The 18,881-nt window shown below is 43.6% G+C and overlaps 1 protein-coding gene across 5 annotated transcripts in view; it reads left to right on the forward strand.

Annotated features, from left to right (window-relative positions):
- Positions 1 to 18,881, forward strand: part of Palm2akap2 (PALM2 and AKAP2 fusion) — a 428,099-nt gene that overhangs the window by 217,408 nt on the left and 191,810 nt on the right. For all 5 annotated transcript variants that reach the window (XM_070011387.1, XM_070011397.1, XM_070011404.1 and 2 more), the window contains exons 5-6: positions 7,444 to 7,558; positions 9,019 to 9,040. In XM_070011387.1, coding sequence (XP_069867488.1) covers positions 7,444 to 7,558; positions 9,019 to 9,040 — 137 coding nt within the window. The remainder of the gene's footprint in view (positions 1 to 7,443; positions 7,559 to 9,018; positions 9,041 to 18,881) is intronic.

The raw sequence follows: 18,881 nt of genomic DNA on the forward strand, positions 1-18,881 counted from the left end.
ACATCCTAATCCCTGTTGGCTGAGGCCCCTTGGCTGCATCACATCTTATAAGATACACCATGGCAGGGGTGAGTGCAGGAGCAAGAAGTCACATGGTGAGACAGGAAACAATAGGTATTCAGGACTAGATATGCTCTTTTTCTAACAATTTGTTCTTGTAGAAACTGGGGTTCCCTGAGAACAATAATAATCCCTTTCAAGGACTGCTCCCCTAAGGAACTGACCACCTTCCACTGGGCCCCATCTCTTATAAAAGATTTCATCACTCAACACGGCCACATTGGAGCTACGCTTCCACAGCCCATGAGCCTTTGGGGAGCCCTATCAAATCGTATCCAAGTCATAGCAAGTAGAATAAAGAGAGAATCAAGAGAGAGCTGAACACAGAAGAATGGTCAGAGAAATGCAGCAAGCCAACCTCAGAGATGGAGGGAGAGCTAGGAGGCAAAGAATGCCAGTGGCCAACAGGAGCTAGAAAAAGGAAGGAAATAGTTTTGCCCTTAGAGCCTACAAGATGGAAACAAATTCTGCCCATACTTGGATTTTAGCCTGGTTACTTCTGTGTGAGAGGTCTGACCTGTGGAAATGTAAGATTATATAGCCATGTTGTAATCTACTAGGTTTGTGGTAGGTGTGATAGCAGCAAGGAGAAGCTAATATATCTCCCTTGTACCAGGTTCCTGCATGAGGTAGGGAAAAGGGGAAAGGCCATTTCTGTCAGCCTTCCTTCCCCCTCTTTACAGAGCTTTCCCAGGAGTCCCTCCTGATCATTTTACTTACATTCCATTGACCGAAGCTACGTCATGGCTGTGTTTATCTGCAACAGAAGCCCAGATGTGTACTTTTTCACATAGGCTCCTTGTCATGACCAACAAATTAAGAATTCTGTTAGTATGGAGGAAGAAGAGAAGAATCACTGGGCAGACAGCTTGGAGTCCTTACCATGCACTCGCAGCAAGACCATGTGTTCCCGGCACATTGTTCTTTCCTCTCTTCTCGCCTTTTTGGGTTGTAGTATAATTTATGTGTTTATGTGGGTGCTTTCATTGCTTCACCAAGAGCCCTGAGTGGGCACTGTGTTTGATTTATCTCTCAGTCCCTGCAGCTCAGCACAGTGCCTGGTACAGGCTAAGTGTTTGCATAAAGTTCGATGGATGAATGCACGAATGAATTCTGAAATAGAGGCTGATAAATGTGCTTCATAGAGCCAGAGGTCCTTTGTGTTTCTCTATGAGGATGTTCTGTGGGGGTTAGATGGATTTTATAAGACTGGCCCCAATCGATACCTCATGCCCAGCAAATTAAGCTTCCACAGTTGCAGTGCTTCATCTTTCCTTACAGTTATTTCAGGTCTACACCATGCAGGCCAGTCAGAGACCGAGGTGTACCCCTGTCACAGGCCAGAGAACCTCGATTACCCTTGCGTATAGGTTACACTTACTGCCCATTCTTTATTTTTAGCACAGCAATATCTATTTGGCACCTCCTCAGAAGACCGTGTTAGGTTTCAGCCATGACACTACAAACCAGTTGCGTGTCTAGCCTGGCTAAGGTGATGGTTGTTAAGTCCATGACACTGTTTCTAGGGAAGGTCCCAAGTCCCAGGATTCAGGTTTTCCTGAGAGAGTTGGTGGCCTGGGCCAATCTAGTACCCTTAGGACCTGGCTCCAAGTCCTGTATGACTTGAAGGAAATTTTTGTAGAATATTTTGTAGAAAAGTCTGCTTCTTGGGTCTGATGTGCTCTGACTTGCACAAAGACTGACACTTGCTTCAGTCATTCCCTTCGAGACTGAAACTTAGTAGTTATCACAGAGGTTTCATTTCCTTGCCCCCTCAGCCCCCCCCATACACACCTTCTCTTCATTGCTTCTCAGTTACACAGCACAGTATCATGACCCAAATCTTTAGCACCTGAACTATATGGCTGAGCTCCCTGAAAGCCCTAGGGTAGGAACAGGCTGTGAAGATAGCAGTCCAGCCAGTGGGCATAGACTCACTGAGAATTCTTAACCACCCGGGACAGCTGCATTACAGTGAGTTACTTGGAGACAGCTAATTTTTGAGCCTACTATTTTTAACACCATTTATTTGTTTAGATATCTCCTAAAATGTGGCTTGTCTAGCCAAACAATAAATGTTGGCTTTGAATTTACATATTTTTGAAGGGTGCCATTTAACTCCTTTAGTTAACACTGAGAAGCTGAGATCCTGGCTCAGCACGAAGCCTCAGGAAGTTATTTTCTTTTAAGCAGCTGGTTGTTTTATTTGTTTATTGCAAGTACTGGGACTTGACCCAAGGGCCTCCTACTCTCACTTGGCTTTTTGGCTCATGGCTTGGTGCTCTACCACTTGATCCACAGCTCACCTCCAGTTTTTTTTTTTTTTTTTTTTTTGTCGGTCGTGGGGCTTGAACTCTGGGCCTGGGCGCTGTCCCTCAGCTCTTCAGCTCAAGGCGAGCACTCTACCACTTGAGCTACAGCGCCACTTCCGGTTTTCTGGTGGTTTATTGGAGATAGGAGTCTCACCGTCTCTCCTGCCCGGGCTGGCTTTGAACCGCGATCCTCAGATCTCAGCCTCCTGTGTAGCTAGGATTACAGGCGAGAGCCACCAGCGCCCGGCTCACCTCCAGTTTTTTGATGGTGAATTGTAGATATGAATCTCACAGACTTTTCAGTCTCAAGGTTGGCTTTGAACTCAGATCTCAGCCACCTAAATATCTAGGATTACAGGTGTGAGCTGCTAGTGCCAGTTTCTGGTTGTTTTTGTAAGTAAAGCAATCTAGTTAGAGAAATCATACATTAGTTTCTTTTTTTTTTTCTGTACTAGGTATCATAAGCACTCTACGACCAAGCTAAGTGAAAATTTTAAATTAAAAAGTATAAAAACAAAATTAAAATCATCAGGAATCTTATTATCCAAAGACAGATACAGTGACATTTTTCTTTTTTGGGGGGGGGGGTCCGGTCGTGGGGCCTGAACTCTGGGCCTGGGTGCTGTCCCTCAGCTCTTCAGCTCAAGGCTAGCGCTCTACCTCTTGAGCCACAGCGCCACTTCCGGCTTTTTTTTCTTTTTGCTTATGTGGTGCTGAGGAATCAAACCCAGGGCCTCAAGCATGCAAGGTAAGCGCTCTACCACTGAGCCATCTTCCCAGCCCACAGTGACATTTTTCTTTTGTTCCTCAAACTTAATCCTCATGAAAGAGTACTCAACTTCCTTCCAGATTTCTCTGAGGCTTAGAGGAAGGAGGAACAGGGTAGCTTATATTCTTTCTAATTTTTAACTGCAGATATTATTGGATACATAAATGTACATATAATATATACATATATGCAAAAATATATGTGTGTATTACATTTAATTGGAATGTAATAGTAATATACATATATAATATTTTTTTTTTTTTGTCGGTCGTGGGGCTTGAACTCTGGGCCTGAGCACTGTCCCTCAGCTCTTCAGCTCAAGGCGAGCGCTCTACCACTTGAGCTACAGCGCCACTTCCGGTTTTCTGGTGGTTTATTGGAGATAGGAGTCTCATGGTCTCTCCTGCCCGGGCTGGCTTTGAACCGCGATCCTCAGATCTCAGCCTCCTGAATAGCTAGGATTACAGGCGTGAGCCACCAGCGCCCGGCTCTACATGTATAATATTATGCATCCACAAACATATGTTTGCCTTGCCTCAGTTAATTATTGCTACAGTAATGCTAGATAAACTCCTCAAACTCATTGGCTGGCATAAACCAAAAGTCATTTCTTTTTGCTGACACTTCTGTGAGTAGGCTGGGCTCTGACTTAGGAGTAGCTTTTTTTTTTTTTGTCGGTTGTGGAGCCTAAACTCTGGGCCTGAGCGCTGTCCCTCAGCTCGTCAGCTCATTCTTGAGCCACAGTGCCACTTCTGGCTATTTTCTACTTAGGTGGTGCTGAGGAATCAAACCCAGGGCCTCATGCATGCGAGGTAAGCGCTCTACCACTGAGCCAACTTCCTAGCCCCCTTAGGAGTAGCTTTGACTGGGCAAGTGTTCTGACTGTGGGCTAAGCTCATGTCGGCTCTGAGTTCTTTCTGAGGACCAGGTCGAAGGACCAGTTACCCAGAGAAGCTCTTCCCTTGGCAGAGGCAGAGCTGCAAGGGGACAAGCCCACCCATGCTTATGCCATGTCTGCTGATACCTCATTAGCTAAATCAGGTCACAAAGTTAAAGGACAAGGTAGTATATCCCAACCACTAGGGGGGCAAAGCAAATCATGTGGTCAAGATCCACATCAGTAGATCAGAAAAATATGTACCATTCCCAAGGGGGCAAAGGGGCAGCAGGAATAGTTCTTAGAGTAATGTCTGCTGTTACATCCTAAACATCTGCCGAAGCTCCCTGTCCTTTGAAATTGAAATGAAGTGGGCCCAGAACGCAGTGGCCAGTAACATCATCCCATCTGTGTCGGAACCCTTCATGGCATTGAACGGATTCAGATACAGGTCACTTGGCTCTCTGTTTTCTTTGTTCCACATTCACATTCCTCTCCTCAACTCCCCCACAAGTTATTTACATAGATGTACATAGAAAGTTGTGCTGAACATTTGGGAGAAAGTTGTTTTCTTTTCCATTTTCCCTGTGTTTATATCTTGATGTATGTAGCTTGGTCTTCTCGCCTCTGGATTGTATTTGTCTGTCAGCCCCCCACACGCACGGGTTCTCAAGTCAGTGTTGGCTGAGAATTCTCTCCGATCTCAGACTCCTGAGATCTGATAGTCGCATCTTCACTGGTGCAGCTTTGTGTGCAATGTACTTCAGCTTTAAAAAAAAAAAAAAAAAAGAACTCACTCAACGTCTGATTATTGAACATTCTGTCCTCCTCTTGATGAATTTTTTAATAAGTTTTTTAGTGAGGAAGTACTGTTCAGAGTGGTTACAGTTACATGAGTAAGGTAATGAGTACATTTCTTATCAAGCATTGTTGCCTCCTCCTTTGTTTTTCCCCTACCATCCTCTTGATGAATTTTTAATCTAGGTGCTGAACTTAATAAGGTATGTTGTTATTTGAGAGTAAAATAATTCGTGTGTGTGTGTGTGTGTGTGTGTGTGTGTGTGTGTGTGTGTGTGTGTGTGTGTGTGTGTGTGTGTGTGTGTGTGTGTGTGTGTGTATGAGGATTGTCCTATTTCGTTGCAGGATGTTTAACAGCATCCTGACCACTATTTGTTTCATGTCAGGAGCAGCAGTGATACTCTCCTTGAGTTATGGACAGCCAGAATAACTCACCATTGCCAAATATCCCCCAGGAAACAAACAAACTAAAAACCATACTGGGGTATATAACAGATTTGATAAGAGCTCTCTGCTTATCACATATGCATGGGTGGGAGGGGGAATGGAGGAAAAGAGTATTTCCTGGTAGTGAATCTCTGAAAGCCTTAGGAAGCAGAAGGCATCTGAGCTGAGACCAAGAATGGTTAGGGGTTTGGGCTGAGTTTCCTGGAGAAGGGAGAGCACAATGAGTCAAGAGTGAACAAACAGGAGAGGAGACCTTTGGATGAGCTAAATACCCAAGCTAAGAGAGGTGGAAGGTGGGGAGGGAGGCTAGACAGGTCTAGGAAGATGGCTGAGTACTTTGGGGTCCTGCAAGTTGTTAGGACTTCCACTTTCTTCTCTGAATGAATGCAAGTTGTTAGGACTTCCACTTTCTTCTCTAAGCTGTGGCCATTTGGAGGAGGTATTTGGCTATAGAATTTGACTCTATAATATCAGTAATTGCTGTAAGGTTTCATCCACCCGATGTTTAGTTTCCTGGCACCCAGGAAGGAACTGAAAAAGGTCTTTGAAAGGACACAGTGTCTCCTTAAATCCAAGTCTATATCTTAGTGAGTACCTCTCTGAAGATTGACTCTGAACTCTCCATCATAGGTGTAAATCCAAGGGCTTGGCAGCCAGTTCCCAAGAGCAGCTCAGAAGATAGGAGAGGAGAAGAAGGGCCTGGGTTGGTACCTGCGGGCATGCACTACAGCAAAGCCTTCAGCGTGAGCAGGAGAAAGGGACCAGAGCAAAAATAGGCTGAGCGCCTGTGGTTCACACCTGTAATCCTAGCTCCCCAGGAAGCTGAGATCTGAGGATAGTGGTTTGAATCCAGCCTGGGCAGGAAAGTCTGTACGACTCATCTCCAATTAACTGCCAGAAAATCGGAAGTGGTGGCGTGGCTCAAATTGGTAGAGCACTAGCTTTGAATGAAAATGAATAGTGAGGGACTGAATGAATAAACAAATTCAAACCAACGAGTTCAAGATGCACAGCAGTCTGGTATTTCTCCAAAAGCACTAAAGAAACGGCTATATCAGAGCACCAACTCAATATGCCAATCAATGTAAAGAATATTTACAAGGAAGGAATGAGAGATACTGTAGGTCCTACACAGTCAGGGTTTAGCCACCATGGTTAGAAGCAAGGACCAGAGTTAGGCCTCCTGGCATGCATCTTTGTGTGACAAATGTACAACAATAAACTAGCTACTTAACTATGTTAAGCCTGAGTGATCCCATTTGTAAAATGGAGACTCCTTATTCGTTGGGTCATTGGTAAAAGTTAAAAAATAATAATCATAGCCCATGCAAACATTTCAGGGCACAGAGTAAATGATTAATAAAAGCTAATTACTATTCTTGTTATTTCACTAAAAGAATACAGATGCTGTGACTGCCCCCAAGTCATAGCTGTAGTTGCTCTTCTTATACATTATTTGGTTTCTTTTTTAAAAAATGTTTTGAGAACGGGACCTACTACATAGGCCAGGCTCAAATTTACCTGCCTCAGCCTTCCAAATGCTGCGAATACGGGCATTCACCACCATGCCTGACTCTTCTGGAATATTATTGAAATCTCCTAAAAGTGTTGAAACTTCCTTTTCTAAAAATATGTGCAATGACTATAAATATTGAGGAAAGTTCTAGAAGCGCACAGGCAGTTGCCTTTGTCTCTGCCACCTCCCTTCTTTTTTGGCTGAAGAAGCCAGGAGAAATAGTCGGCTCCCTAGATTTCTTAGCAGTATCTTTCCTTTCAGCAAGACTTTCTTCCCTGTGGCCATCCTAGAGAAGAGCAATTATTCTGAGATTGCTAGGAGAATGTGAAGTTTTTCCTCCCCATGGTAAATCCTTGTGTTGTATAAATATAATCTAACTCTAAATAAGAAATGTCACATCAGTAGTGCTGGAGGGGGAACACCAAAACGTATTTGAGAATAATAGCCATGAACTAGCAGAAGTAGCCCTGGGCTGGTTTTCTTAGACCAATATCCACCAGACAACAAAGACAGATATAAAGGATGCTCTGTAATGTAAAATTGGCCTGGTTCCTGAGCATAATGTAAAACTGAGACTACTAGGAAAGTAAACTTCCCCATCGGGAAGGAGCTGCAATTTTGCAGAATAGTAAAACAACTTGTCTTCTGTTTGTGTGTCTTTCAGGCTGGAGCAGGAAATACAAACGCTCGAATGCGAAGAGTCCCAGATATCAGCCAAAGAACAAATCATCCTAGAGAAACTAAAGGAGACTGAGAAATCCTTCAAGGACTTGCAGAAGGTGAATATACCAAGTAGAATTTCTCTTAAGTCACACCCAAGGAGCAAGCCTCAGAAAAATGATGCCAGCTGGAGGCTAGTCTGAACTACATACTCTGTGAAATGAGGGCAGGCATAAAGCCCGCTTCCTAGCCCTGAAACCAAGAGTAACCTGTTTATTCTTTCTTGTTTTCTCTTCTTCTTCTTCTTCTTTTTTTGTGGTACTGGAGTTTGCACTCAAAGCCCCCTTGCCCAGCAGGCACTCTACCACAAGAGCCACATTTCCAAACCCTTTTCTAACTTTAGTTATTTTTCAGATAGATCTTCTAGTGTGGCCTGTGGCTAGCTTTGGATGACAATCCTCCTCCCTCCGCTTTCTTTGTGTGGGGGGCCAGCTTACCTACTAGGAGACATCAAGAAGACTTATCAGCTAGGTGCTGGTGGCTCATGTCTGTGATCCTAGCTACTTAGGAGGCTGAGATCTGAGGAGCTCGGTTCAAAGCCAGCCCAGGCAGGAAACTCTGTGAAACTTTTACCTCCAATAAATTACTCAAAAAAGCCAGAAGTGGCACTGTGGCCCAAGTGGTGGAGGGCTCACCTTGAGCAAAAGAAGCTCAGGCACAGTGCTTAGGCCCAGAGTTCAAGCCCCAGGACCAGGGGGAAAAACAAAAAGACTCATTAAATAAATCCCATTTACCTGCTGTACATATCCCCCTGCCTCATGGAAGGTCTTCTGTTGGATTGAAGAATTTTTAGCCCAGTTTCTATTAAACATGAAGCACATGCCCAGTGGCTTTAATTATACTTAGCTTTGTGAGTCTTTCCTTTATAAATGGCCAGAGTTGACACTGTATGAAAAGGACACAAATTCTAGGTAGAAAGAATGTGAAGACAAGGATTTTGCTGCCTGAAAAATGAGTAATACCACACAGTAATGAGCAGGGAACCTGTAAATCCCCTGTCTCCTTAGTACCCCCAGTGATACAAAAACTGTCCATCAGGAGGCTGAGGTCTTGAGTTTCGAGGGAAGCCAGCCCACACAAAAGAAAGCACATGAGATTCTTACCTTCAATTAATCAGAAGACAGCCAGAATTAAAGGCATGACCCAAGGGGCAGAAAGCCAGGCTTGAGTGAAAAAGCTAAGGGACAGCTGAGTTCAGGCCTCAGTGCCAGCCTAGTGAAATTGTAAGAGGGGATTTTCCTAGTATCACTTCTCTAACATAAACATGGCTATTTCCTGGGTCATTCGAATGCATCTCTCAATAAATTGAAATTCAGTAGAAAATGGGAACGGTAAATACTTAACTGTTTCTCTAAATTTGTGGGTCCCAATCGAATTTCCTAGAAGACAACTGAGTATGGGGCTTTTCCAGCACAGTTCAATGTGAGGCCTGGGCCTGAGGGAAGGGCAGTTAAAGGGATGAGGGATCGATTGTGTCCCACCTGTACAGTAATGCTCTGCCCTGCTTTTCTTTCCACAGAGCTTCTCCACTGCGGATGGAGGTAAGTGCGCTCCGCCCCATCTATGATGGATATTTTCCTCTTGATCTTGTCTGCTTAGCGGGTCTCATTCACATAGGCTTACCAAGAGACATGACATATGACTTGGTAAGGGAATTGTAGGCATGGGGCAGCATGGCAAGGCCCAGGAGGCCCACATTCCTGGCCTCACTGCCACAACTGTTTATTGACTTGCTCCTTCCATTAGTTCTTGAAGGCTCACTGCCTGGGCCTTTCTTGAAAGCAGCTCAGCAAAGATCTGTGCTGAGGTCATGACCAGATTGGAATCAGGCACCTTGCGGAAAGGAGCTGGGTTGTCCTGGTGACTAGATTGCACCACACATCAGATCATTCAGTGTTTAGGACATTCTTCTAAGGCCTCTGGTGTTTTCCTTTTTCTTTCTCTCTTCCACTTCATCCTTTCCTTCTATCCCTATTTCTCTCCTTTCTCCCTTCTCTTCTTCCCTTCTTCCCTTCCTCTTTCCTTCTTCCTTCCTGTCTTTCTTCTTTCAGACACGAATTTTTTTGAACTGGGAGAAGAGAATCTATGACAGTTCTTGCTACAAGAAAAACAAGTGATAGAAGAAGATGAGACTTGTAGAGGAGACACATGTTTTGAATTTTGAGGGTGGAACATGAACTAAGGGGGTCACCTTGGGTATTGGGGTGTTGCATGAAGAGGAGAACATGTGTCTACCTGGTCAGCAGGAATGCACCACTGGGTTGTACTGGGGATGGGACACTGACCCACATGCACCCCACATACTGAAGAGATCATATTGTCACATTCTGTATGGTTCTCTCTCTCTCTGTCTCTGTCTCTCTGTCTCTGTCTCTGTCTCTGTCTCTGTCTGTCTCTGTCTCTGTCTCTGTCTCTGTCTCTGTCTCTCTCTCTCTCTCTCTCTCTCTCTCTTTCTTTCTCTTTCTCTCTCTCCTTTGCACACCAAGACCCCACCTGGACTTCTTTCTAATAACTAGGAGAGAGAAGGGACCTGAATTTCCCTCTGAGTTGGGGGTGTGGGGTCGTAGTCTGACGTAACAAGCAGAATGGAAAGTACATTATACACTCTCACCACCAGCCCTCATCGTTTGCACCCTGAACTGTCATTTTGCCTTCTCACTGTTTTCCCCTGCTTCCTAAGCATTCATAGAGGTTGAAGCATCTTAATCATCACTCATAGGGAAGAAAGTTGCCCCTGACTCCATCTTCCGTGTTTGGGAGGATGTGAAATTCTTAGGGAGCCCAAAGAGGGGTTTTCCTGGTCTCACCTGCCACCCTGGCTTTTGATTCCTGCCACCTGTGGTTCTTACCACAACACACCAACTGGTAAAGAGAAGCATCTGAAGGAGAGAATAGAACACATGCTTCCAAGAATGCAATGAGGGTAATGTAATAGCCTGAGGGTAAGAAGCACATCCTACTTGAAAGCCTCTAGACTATTTTTTTTCATTTTTTGTTTCAAAAGCTTAGTGCTGTCAAACTCTCTTAGAATCTATCAACGGTTGCTACTAAGCATTAACAAGAAATTCATATAGAACAATAATGGCTTGGGAAATCTCAGTTTCTGAGACATTTCTGATTACACCATCTAGGTCTGACTTGGATTGCTCTCACTGTGTAGATGCTACCGATAATCAACCAAGCACCGCCCATGTAGGAGGAGACAAGAAGGTTTGGAAGTGCTGCTTGTTATCCCTCATGTTGGTGTATCATGTTGTTATCCCTCATGATTGGACTTTGGACCACTCCCTAATGATGTATTGAGGAAGATTCCCTGGCCATTTTTGTGCCACTCTCCATTTGCTTATCTCTTAGCAGAGGACAGATAGCCCAGCCCTCCAAGGACCATGGCCATGGAGCTTATAGGCAGTGAGTGCTGGGGAGGGGCACCTGTATCACCTTCTCATCTGTCTGGAAACTGTCACCCAGAAGAGACTGAGACATAAATCCTAAATCACAAGTGCTTTTAGGTGCTGAATCTAACTGTGGCTCTTGCTATCTGTGACCTCCAGTGATTCTATTATGCATAGAACTTACCAGACATGCAAGAGACTAGACTGTGAGCTCTTACTTGATCTTCATGGCTTGAGCTTCCATCTTGCTTGAATGCAGAAAGGCAGATTCTCTGACACCACAGATTTTTGGAAATTGTCCTTCTAGTCCGAGATTATTGCTTTGTCTTCCTATGGACTGCTGTCACCAAACTGTCTCTACCTTTCAAGACTGGCCTCCCTCAGACTGTGCTCTCTCTGGTTCTGCCTTGTTTGAGTTGAGACACAGCCTTCCGTAGCGCCCCACAGTGAGAGTAGATGCATGTCTGCAATCTAGGTTCGGGAGTCAATGGAAGGTCAATTCAACAACATAGAAGGTCATTTTCAACTTCAGACATGTGGCTATTCTCAGAGCTCTTGATTCAAATCCAAACCCATCTGCAAGGGTCTTCAAAGGCTTTTTTGCAGTCGTCTTCCAACTCACCATCATTTCAAAGGTCTGGCTTCATTTCTTATACAATATGCCCTTCAACCATGTCCAGGATTCAAACTAAGGACATAAATACTGAGAGAGTGAAAGTAGCCTGAAATGTTTTCCAACCCAAGATCGGCTTGCCAAATCCTTAAACCCTATTCATTCTTCCCAAATGGTTGATGTGGAAAAGTTCATTCTCTTAAAGGAACTCTACCTTTTCTCTAAGAATATAGTGATCTGCTATCAGTATATTCCGATGGCTTAGGCTCAGGTGAATTGGTGAATGATCTGGTTGGTGCAGAGCATCTATTTATAGTCCTCTTCAACAGGAAATCAGAAAAAAGAAAGAAAGAAAACTGCCACTGCTACAGCAGTATCAACAGGAGTAAAAAAAAAAAAGGGGGGGGGAGGCAGGTATGGAGATATGGAGGAAGCAGAGGCTACAGAACTGGTGGGTGCTGGGAGGAGGAAAAGGAGGAGTTAAGAGCGCCATGAGCATTACTTGTAGCAGTGAGCCCAGCGTTGTAGTATAAGAGAAGCTGGTGAACAGTGATACGGGGTCCACTGGGGGCATGCTGGAGTGCACAGTTAGATGTCATCACTGATGAGTTCCGGGATTCTTTGACTTGGTTGTGATATATGGAGCCCAGCTCTCCAGAATCTTCCTACTTCACTTTCCCACTTCTCCATGGAAGATGCCCAGATTCTTCTTGACTTGCTCCAGGGTTTCCTTTTCTCTTCTGATAGTGTAGTATGCCTGCTAGTGTTTGTGCAAAGTGAAAGGCCTCCCTCCTTTGCACAGCAACACTTCCTGTTGCTGTCAGTCAGCAAATGATGAGTTCACTGAGTAGTGTTTCTGTCTGAAACCTAGCCTGAAGTGTTGAACTTATGGGGTAAATTCTGGAGTTTGTTTCAATGCGTATAAAATTGGTCTTTTGAATGCGTAGGGCACAGCTCCATTTCCAATTCAGCTGTACTGTCTATTATACAATTTTTAATATGTTGTTCCATTTTTGGTCAATCTCAAGTTGTTAAAGCCTCTTATTGTCCCATCTCCTTCTTCTCTTCACCCTCTGAACTCATTGTCTTAGACTCTAGAACATTCTGATGACTCTTCCCATGCCCAGAGCAGTCCTGGGGCTTGAGCTCTCTGGCCAGGATCCCTCCTGCCTCAGCTACTCTGCTGAATACGAGTCACTGGGCAAATGCTGGGCTTTGTTAACTGGGATCCTCCTGTTCAGCAGCCACCTCAGCAGTCCATTGTGTAGGGAAGACAAGCTGCTGTCTCGACTGTCAACCCATTGGGTCTCCTAACACTGAGCCCAATTGTACTCCCTGTTCTCTGCTACCAGATATACTAAATTACACTTCGTCCCAGCTCCCCAACCTGTCAATCCTCTATTCACCAACAGCAGAAATGTCGCTTGAGAAGGAGGGGACCAGCAGAGCAGCTGGTAAGTCCTGGGGAACACTTTGGTTTTGAGACCAGGACTATCCAAGGGGCTTTCTCTGAGCTTGATTAATGACATGAGTGCTCTGATATTCTTATCTCTGGAGCCCTCTCCTTCCTAAGCCCGACCTCAGATACAGCATGTACAGAAGCCACAAAAGGTTGGCACTAGCCCTTGATCTCACTGAAGACCAAAGAGAAGGGAATTTTGAGGAAATAATCAAGTCTTTTACTTCCAGCTTCAGGAGACTCTTGTGATTGTGATTCTGGTCTTTGTAGCTGTGTTTACTCTTAATCTGTACTGTGCCTTGTATTTTTCTTATTGGAGTTGCACAAATTGAAGCTAATGAGACAGAAGCTGGGTGGAGAAGATTTTCAAACATATGAGTTCATTGCAAGAATCCTTTGGGAATTGTTTGTATATTATGGATATATATTTCCAAGTCTCCTCAATCCTGAAATTGCTTCTTAGTTTCTGTGGTATATTGGAGGGGAAGGGTTAGTAGCAAATGAAAGACTATTTGTTTCTTGCTAATTTTTCTGACAATGATGGATCCTTTAAAATAATACATTTATGAAGATAGAATTCAAAGGCAGCCAGGCAGCCATGCACAGATCTGTGCTTCTGAAATCAGAAGGATACAAGTATTTCTATACCAGAAATACATCGAGAATCAGGGTTTAAATAGAAAAAAAACCCACAAACATACACACATACAACTGGAATTTCCTAAAATTGCACAAATTCCTAAAATTAAGTTTTGTACTATCTGCTCTAGGTAAGTTTTTGTTTAAAATAAATTGAGTAATGACATGTATACAATTGAATAATTATTAACATTTGTGTCAGTAGAAATCTTTCCTATAGGTCAACTTGAATATTTTTATGAGGGAAATAAATCCCTCCTTATTTTAATATTAGAGTAAAGGAAAATCAACATAGCTATCATATCTGTCATGTTCACAGATTAAATGTACATGTCTATATCTTAGCATAGAAACTCACAGACTTACATACAGACTCACAGAATTCTAGGGATGAACAGAACTGGCAGTAGTATCTGGCCAGACCTGGGCTGGATCTGTATATTCCAGGATAGTTAGATATAGAATGAAGGAACTATAAACCTATAAACCAAAGCTGTACTACAAAGGACCCACATACTCCACATACTGGCAGTCATTTATACTAGGGGGCCTTTTTTGTTTTGTTTTGTTTTGGTTTTCTGGGTAAGTCGTGGGCCTGGGCGCTTTCCCGCAGCCCTTCAGCTCATAGTGAACCACCGCACCACCTCTGGTTTTCTGGTGATTTATTGGAGATCAGAGTCTCACGGGCTTTCCTGCCTGGGCTGGCTTTGAACCTCAATCCTCAAATCTCAGCCTCTTGAGTAGCTAGGATTACAGGCGTGAGCCACCAATGCCCAACCAGGGGGTCTTTATGAGTGTGCCAAGATGTACTTATGAGGTCAACTTGGGTATCAGCAATGGAACTCACAAACCTTCCCACTTGTTTAACTAGAGACTTGGGTGCTGATGACTTGGTAGTTGTGGGTAAACAGCTTCCCAGCTCCTCTCCACAAGTTCTTGTACCTCAAAGACATGTGATGTGATCTCATTAAGGAGTCAGCCTGTGAATGGGGAAGGACAGGGTATGTGAATTAATCTTAAAATCTAGGAAAGGAATTTGAGCAGCACTGATCCTCAAGGAATGTAAACTTCAAGAGGATATATTGATATGATCAGTGCTGTGTAAAGGAGACTCCATATACTACTACATCCTCACCCTTTATATTTGAAGATGCTGCAGATGAATAGAGAACCAAACAGCAAATGCATTTTTAAAGTGTAATGTGATCAGAATCTCATTTACATATATTTTTCTACTTTTATTTGTTATTTGCATATGTGCATCTACTGTGGAAATATATGCAAGCAAAGCTATGCGAGAAATCAGATTTCATGTGTTAACTACTTTGTCCAGGCTGCCTTTTGGAATGGGGAGTTCAGATTCATTATCAACGATGGCTAATAGTGACTAGAATGTGTGTAGCATACCCATCAATGGCACTTATCATTAGGATTCTCTTGGATGTAATCCATCTTGCTTTAGGAATGTCCTTTGGGAAATTTACACAACCTGAGGACTGTTTGTATGGCACTATAATGACAGAAATTCTGGTGGCTTGGTGTTTTAAAGGCTTAGATTCTATATAAATGGACTTATTTAGAATCATTGCTTTTCAGAAGCAGGAAGCCTATTCCAATCCCTTATCTAAACACAGAAGCCCTGCTTTCGCTGTCACACATTATAGTCATGCCTCTGTGAGCAAATCTCAACCTCCTTTCAGACTGCCTACTCTGAGAGTTGGTTCCAGCTGTTGAAATATACTTCCTGATGGAGGTATTATTTGTCTGTCCCCATCTTCCACCTGCTGGTACTTATCCTGCTCCTGGAACTGCTCAGAACAAGTCTGTTCTGAGCTTATCTTCCTAGATCCTTACTTTTCCCCTAAGGCTAAGCAGTGCCCAGCCTCTTGTGCTTATCCTGGGTTGATGGGATAGCTTTGAGACACTCTGCATCACTCCCCACTTTGTCTCTATTCTTCCTAAAATGTGGTGCTCAGTGTACTTGAGGTAAACCAATCACACCCCTCCAAAGAAAAATATTATGTGACACCATAGGCATGTAGCTGACCCCACGGGTCCTGTGGCCTTTAGTTTCCACTTCTACATTAGAACCTCAGCTTTGGTGGTACAGTTGCTCCTGCTCAGCTCAGCATCTGTCCCAAGCCAAGCATGGTATCTGAATGCTCCCAGTGGAAACATGCAGTCTGTCCCACCAATTGTTCCAGTACTTTTTCACCTGTTCACACACATAAACACAACCTACAAAATTCTTTTATTTCTGAACCAAAAGACAAACATAAGAGTGAGGTATGCACCTTTCTGCCTTTTGTCAACTTGAGATGACTGATCTATTTCTTCTCATTAGATTGTATCTCCGGAGCATTGGCGGTCTCCATACCAGGTAGGGAAGATGGGAAGGGAGTGAGGTCATAGCATTTGAGGCACTGAGCTCTGGTGTTGTTGTCTCCTACTTCAAAGAGCAGTCCCCCCACCTCCCCATCCTGTGTTTACATATTATATTTCTACATCTGATTCCATTTGAAGCATCTAAAGAGTAGTCATTGTTTTTCACCCCTTCACTGATAGAAATATTACATGTTGGAACCAAAAGTGCCACATGGCGCTAGATAGCCGTAAGTCAGGACATGATCACTTACAGGACATGATCACTCGACCAGTAATGGGTTCTGGTGATTGCCCTAACCACTAAAGCATATTTTTCTCTCACTTTCATGGGAATACAAGGTCTTTGTGATGATCTAGACATACTACACCTCTAGTAGTACTAATCTTTCTAGAGATTAGGCAAATCTTGAACGGCAATGAAAATGAGATTCATCTGTATTGTTTCTGTCTGATTATCCCATACCAGTACCTGGTAGTCTTGTTGGAACTTAATTCTAGAATTTAGCAGCCCAGGCTGCCACACTCCTTCTGTGGAGTTTAGAAATTCTTCCTTGTTTGGGGGATGTTTAATTTAATTTTTGTGCCAGTTCTGGGGCTTGAACTCAGGGCCTGGGTGTTGTCCCTGGGCTTTTTGTGCTTAAGGCTAGCGCTTTACTACTTTGAGCCTTAGCTCCTTAGAGATAAGAGTCTCATGGACTTTCCTGACCAGGCTGGCCTTGAACCACAATCCTCAGATCTCAGCCTCCCAAGCAGCTAGGATTACAGGCATTAGCCACTGGCACCTGGCCCTCATTTTTATTATTTTTCTTTTTGTGCTGGTCCTGGGACTTGAACTCAGGGTCTGGGTGCTATTCCTGAACTTTTGTCCAAGGCTAGTACTCTACCACTTGAGCCATGGTCCTGTTTCTGGTTTTCTGGTAGTTTATTGGAGGTAAGAGTCTCACGGATTTTCTGCCTGGGCTGGCTTCAAAACACCATCCTCAGATCTCATCCTCTTGAGCAACAAGGATTACAGGAGTCAGCCACCAGCACTCAACCTCTCATTTTTATTTTTAAAAGCAGAACTTTGAGTGGTCAGTCTGTAGCACCTTTCCTGGCACCCAAACTCTTGAAATACAACTAACAATAAAGGAACTGGGACCCTGAGCCCAAAGCAGTTAGAGTCTTCTTAGCCATGGGCACTTGGTGACCTTCTAGTGTTCTCTACTCATCAGAATTTCACTCATTTCCCAGGGATATTCTTTCTGGCACTTTTCAGTCTGGCAGCTATTTTTTATGACCAAAGAAGGATTGAAGCAAAATCAGATATGAGAAGCTGGGTATTTTTTTTGTTATTCATCAGCATCATGGATTCACCAACTTTTTTTAAACAATGAAATTGTATTATTTTACAGACCTGGATGTTTGAAATCCAGGTTCGGTGTTCTTGATGATGATATGGGATCCTTGTGAGCCCCGTGAATAAGAGCCTATTCTGTGCCTCCTCCTTGCTACATAAAGGATAGTGTAACTTTTATTTAGCTATTTACTTTTAGTAATAGGATTTTTAATTGATACCCGATAATTATGTATCTTCATGGGGTGTAATGTGATAATTCAATATATGGATACAATGTGTACTGATGACATCAAGATAATTAGTGCTTACATCTCTGTCATTTTCTTGTACTGAGAACCTTTGAACACCTCTCTTCTAGCTCCTTATCATATGTATGAGAAGTTATTCGAAGCTAGAGGCACCCTACCATGCTGCTGTGAAATACTAAGGTATTCAATGAAATTTTAATCACTGGTTTTCCACATGAAAGGGAAAATCTACTCTGAATTTCCTCGTTTTTATTGTTTATATCATAACAAGCAATTTTACATGTCCAACATTAAGAGCAGCTTGACCATACACACACACACACACACACACACATTATCTTATGATGATCAGTGGGACAAGACTATACGTGTGTGGTTTTATTCAATAAGCATTCATATTGCTTGTCCATCAGGTAGCAGGTTGCAGTGCCAGCTACTAGAGATTCCTTACTGGATGATTCTAGCTAAGCTTCTTCTGTAATGGGTGACAGTCATGATCTGCATGGCTACCACTCTTCTGCTATTCTTTACACACCACTGACTCATGAACTATACAAAATGTTCATATCACTACAAAATACTAAAGCCGTACATATGATACCCGGAAGTGGGGTGTGACCTGGGTAGGATGTAGGCCAGAAAAGCATGCTCTTATACTTTATATGGGCCCTGGTCCTCTTCTCATGCCCACAGAAAGTCAAAGGAAAAGTCTATGTCAAGTGACAGAATTAACAGTGATGGAATTTACCATCCGTCTGGGATGCAGTCTTGTTTTGTATGTTCTTGGACTGATTCTGAAATGCAATCATGCCCATTGTTTTCTTCCTTAACTGTATCCTGCTTCCTCTTCTGTTGACGACTCACAGCCCTAACAGTTACTTTCCGTTTGCAAAAGGTAGAAATAACAGGGTACAGGGGCTGGAAAGGTGACTCAGTGGTAGAACGCTTGCCTTGCATGCCTGAGGCCCTGGGTTCGATTCCTCAGCACCACATAAGCAAAATGAAAAAAAAAAAGCCAGAAGTGGTGCTGTGGCTCAAGTGGTAGAGCGCTAGCCTTGAGCTGAAGAGCTGAGGGACAGTGCCCAGGCCCAGAGTTCAGGCCCCACAACCGGACCCAAAAAAAAAGAAATAACAGGGTACAAAGGAGGGTATATGAGGGCGGTCCTAACTTCCCCTGAGAACTATCCCTCTGAACTCCAGAGCTCTGGGGCCACAGCAACTTCTCTTCTTGAAACTCACACCTTTGCTTTTTGGCAGGTATCTTCTCCAAGGGCATTACATTCTTCTCCACACTTGACTGTTTAGAA

This window comes from Dipodomys merriami, unplaced genomic scaffold, assembly GCF_024711535.1.
Source record: "Dipodomys merriami isolate MVZ:Mamm:240054 unplaced genomic scaffold, mDipMer1.0.p SCAF_11, whole genome shotgun sequence".
Lineage (NCBI taxonomy): Eukaryota > Metazoa > Chordata > Mammalia > Rodentia > Heteromyidae > Dipodomys > Dipodomys merriami.